Genomic DNA, 4,228 nt, shown 5'->3' with positions numbered 1-4,228 from the left:
TGAGTTAAATTGTTTTACCAACCAGATCTGTACACTTGTAAGATGTCCAGATACAATGCAGTGTAGGCTGTCATTGTATATAAGAATTTGTTCTTAATAACTGACTTGCCTAGTTAAATAAAGGTTAAAACAAGTATACAAAATATTCAATGGATGCCTGACTACCTCTGGATGTGGTCAGAAAGATCTGATTACAATTAGTTAGTACAATGTGTATTTGGATTGTCTACACCTGTCAAAAAATGTGGACACAATCAGAATGTTGACAAGATCACGACAAAGGACGCATGTTAGCACCAGACTTTGTCATCTGGGTTCAGGAAGAGAGTGAGGATGTTGGGCTATGGTTAATGTGGGGTGATTATTGGTATTTTTGTCTTTAATCTTCACTGATTGAGACTGGAATGTCCTTCAAACACTCAGAGCTCTCTAGCTGTGTCATTCCCAAGGCTTACATGAAAGGTTCCGCATCAGTGTGTGTGTGTGTGCACACGTGTGTGTGTGTGTCTGTGTGTGTGTCTGTGTGTGTGATCCCACTACAACTGTTGTCTGCTAAAATACATACTGCATATCTCCCATGATGACATATCTGTAAAACAAAAGCTCAATGACGGAGACAAACTTCCTCCTGGTAAGGGTCAGTGTCCTTTGTCTGCACCCCTAATGTCAAAACCTTGCTCATAATATATTAACCCCTGATTATAAATGATCTTGTTTCTATAAACAAGTTTCCACATCGGTAAAAGCAGTGATGAAAGTGTCTATCACCCTGACTGATTTGTATACAGTACATCTTATTTGCTTCGTGCCATATGGGGCAGGAGAAATGTTTGTTAATCCTGATCGCATTTGGTAAAAACAATGATGAAGTGCCTAAAGATATATAGTACTCTGACTGACTTGCCATATGGACCAGAATGAGATATTTGGACATTTTGGTGCTCAAATAGTGAACAGAAACAGTCACCATCCCACTCAGCCTTAAACTTAAATGTCTTTGTTTGGTGTTTAAAATAAACAATTAAATCCCCATAATGACTGGTGATATACACACAAAGGAAAGAGACAATACGTTTTTTTAATGCTTTATTTCATGCTTATTACAGCAGGCAGGGTCATTTTAGTGCAAAAATAACGCCACAGAAATGTGACTATGTCATTGTAATCAATGACAATCAATGACAATGACAACTGCAAATGGCACACTTAAATGTACACTTAAGTGTGCCATTTGCAGTCGTCATCATCATATGTTAACTTTAAAGATTTTTTTGATGTTGTTATGCACGGTGTACATCATTTACTGGTCAATTTCTAACAGAATATATTCCAAGTGGGCAAACTCATCTCCATACATTCTCTAGGTTACAATGAGTTATGACAGGGCATGCAACCTGGATTGCAATGCTACAAAAAAGTAAATTTAACAATGCAAGAAGAGAAACTAAACAGGGCAGCCGAAGGTTGTGATCTGGTTGATGAACTCATCAATGCCCAGACAAACTTCTCTGTAGTTTCTGGATGTGCACTCTTGTTGTGAGGGCCAGTACTCTATCCATGTCTGTTCTCCTAGGACACCACCGTAGTGTTGCGGTTGACATCTGGCTCATCTTTCTTCTGCATACTGCAGCTCTCTTCCACACACGTGCATACGTCTCCAAGACACAGTCTGCTCAGAGTACCACCCTCCCTCTGCAGGTGGTAGAACTTTTCACAGTGCTTCTGGTTGTAGTATTCATATACAGAGACGGCAGCTGGCTGTAGAACTCCCACTTCCTGTACTCTGTGGATCTTAAAGGAAATTCTGTCTCCTAACTTATGAGACACCTTGTCCAGATATAGGATGAGAGATCCTCTTTCAGATAGAACTTTGTCCATCTCAAACTTCTCTATGTAGCGCTCCCTCCCCGTGGACAACCTTTTCAGATCGTCTGTGTCTACAATGAAGCCGGTCAGCAAGCCGATGTCCAGAATAGACATGGTCGCATCTCTCTCTGAGTTACGATACAACACCTCAATAGTGAGCATAAATGACTCCTTGGCGTCCTCGTGGCTTGTTATGTTCATTTTAGTGAGGGTGACAGAGAGGTCAAAGCTTTCACAGTCACTGTCCTTTTCCTCTGGCAGGGCATAGTACAGTCTCACCACCGACAAGGTCGCCTCACCACTTCCTGAGGCTTTTACAGTCAAGTCCTTGTCTATGGACTTGACCTTGTCTGTACGAGTGTGGAACTGGTTCTTGTTGTTGATGTACCACCTAGTGACTGATGCCCTGCCGGGTACCTCTAGGTTGATGCTCAAGTCAAAGTCTTTCAGGTCCTTCACGTGGCTCCAATACTCAGCCACAGCCTGGAACACCATGATGGTGGACTGTGTGGATCCGTATCCCCCTCCCACCTTCTTCTGCTTRTTGAGCCACCTGACTATGGGGCCGGCCTCTTCGAAGGCCTTCACCTTGACCAGGGCAAGCAGGGCATACGACGTGGCCTCCAGCGTGTACTGGTAACCMCCAGGGACTGGCCAGTGGTCCAGCTGTGGAGAGGCGAACTTCAGTAGAATGTCCTTGTTGAGTTTCGCCGCATTGGCCAGAGCATAGGAGGTCATAGCTACAGCATAGGAGTTCGTCAGGTGGGGCAGACGGTGCTCGAGGTACGCTACTGCCTTAGCCATACTGCCTGGTAGGCTGTTGACAGACTGCTCACACAGTGATCTTGCTTCCTGCATGGCAATAAGAACAAAAGCTGTCATGGAGGCGTCATTGTCCAATCCCYTCAYGTTACCCGTCATCTCTGYGTRAAKGACAGGAGCAAACTCATTGAAGATKCCATCTGGCTGTTGTGTGYTCWGGATCAGCCACTTGACAGCASWACAGAKCAYGTTRTCMTGAACACTGATCAATGTACTGGACATGGCAAACACCTTCACCACGTATGCTGTCAGCCAGGTGCTGCTCTGTCTGCTGACCCAGGCAGCGTAGGAGCCATCTTCTTTACGGTAGGCCAGCTCACGTTGGTAACCAATATTGATGTACTTGATGGCTGTGTTCCGTCTGTCCAGGCCAATATCCTCCCACTTTTTGGTGGTGTCCAGGTAGTGCGTAGCAATGACAGGCAGGGTCATGTAGATCATGTTCTGTTCACCAGACCCGACTGGCTGAACAATCAGACTGCCCAGAGAGTCTCCACTGATGGCCTGCTCCACCAGCACACTGGTCTGCTCTCCACCTGTCACACTGATCAGTGTGTVAGCATCAGAGTTTGGCACCTGGTTTCGGGGGACTCCACTGGGTATGTGTGACGTCTGCTCACCACCATGTTTAGTCGGGTTCAGGAGTACGTTGGTTTCCWTCTTGACCAGCACTCCCTCAGCCACAACGCGCAGATCCCTCTTCACCGCGTCATTGCTGTCAGAGTTTTTCACAGATGCCTTGACCTCAATGGCGTGCATGCCCAGCTTCATAGGGATGATGACATAGGGGACAACCCAGGTGGACATGGGGTCCATGTTCACTTCCTGTCTGTACTTACCCTTCTTGCTTGCCGAGCTGCACACCTCGCCATTCTCCATCAGTTCCACACGCACAATGATGGGGTCTTCGCTGTAGTTGTGGAGGATTGCTTTGACCTCCAGCTGTTCGTTGCGGACGGCTGTGTAGGGCAGCTTGAGGTCGATGAAGAATTCCTTTAGAACTATCATCTCAAACGGATCTGCCACACAGATGCCATGAGTTTTAGACAGGCTGATGGCTGTTATTTCCCAGGTGGTGATGGAATCCTTTAGGATGATGTTCCTTATTACAGATGTGGACTCGCAGTGCTTGTCTTTGTCAGGGCATTCTGGAAGATTGGTGTCCTCCCACCTCCAGCTCTCAGGGAAATGACTACGAGACACAATGTCTTCAGACTGCATGTACGCATCATCATCATCATCCTCCTCACTGCATGAGAGCAGCAGTGCATCCTGTTTGGATTCTATCTTCTTGGAGGCCATCTCAGTGCAGCAGACAAGGAAGGCTTGGACGCAGACGTCCCCATCTGTGATGTACTGGGCCCGTCTGTCACAGGTATATCCCATGGTGTTGTCCCTCATCCCGGCCACACAACACTCCTTGGCCAGACCATTGCCCTTACTGGCCATACTAGTGATGACGTCACTGATGGTCACTGCTCGTCTGCGCCTAGAACTAACAGGACAGCTGGGGTCTGTTCTGATCCCAGTCCCTTTAGCA

The 4,228-nt window shown here is 46.6% G+C and overlaps 2 protein-coding genes across 2 annotated transcripts in view; both read right to left on the bottom strand.

Annotated features, from left to right (window-relative positions):
* Positions 1-1,071: 1,071 nt before the first annotated feature.
* Positions 1,072-4,228, bottom strand: part of LOC112070548 (complement C3-like) — a 76,722-nt gene continuing 73,565 nt past the window's right edge. Inside the window, 1 exon segment of the mRNA XM_070439023.1 lies at positions 1,072-4,107. Within this exon segment, the coding sequence (XP_070295124.1) occupies positions 1,570-4,107 (2,538 nt within the window). The 3' untranslated portion in view covers positions 1,072-1,569.
* Positions 4,161-4,228, bottom strand: part of LOC139024327 (complement C3-like) — a 2,255-nt gene continuing 2,187 nt past the window's right edge. The window contains exon 2 of the mRNA XM_070439022.1: positions 4,161-4,220. Within this exon, the coding sequence (XP_070295123.1) occupies positions 4,161-4,220 (60 nt within the window). The remainder of the gene's footprint in view (positions 4,221-4,228) is intronic.

Source organism: Salvelinus sp. IW2-2015, unplaced genomic scaffold (assembly GCF_002910315.2).
Source record: "Salvelinus sp. IW2-2015 unplaced genomic scaffold, ASM291031v2 Un_scaffold1357, whole genome shotgun sequence".
NCBI classification, from domain to species: domain Eukaryota; kingdom Metazoa; phylum Chordata; class Actinopteri; order Salmoniformes; family Salmonidae; genus Salvelinus; species Salvelinus sp. IW2-2015.
The sequence above is the reverse complement of the archived record's forward strand: the minus strand, read 5'-3'. Positions and strand labels throughout refer to the sequence as shown.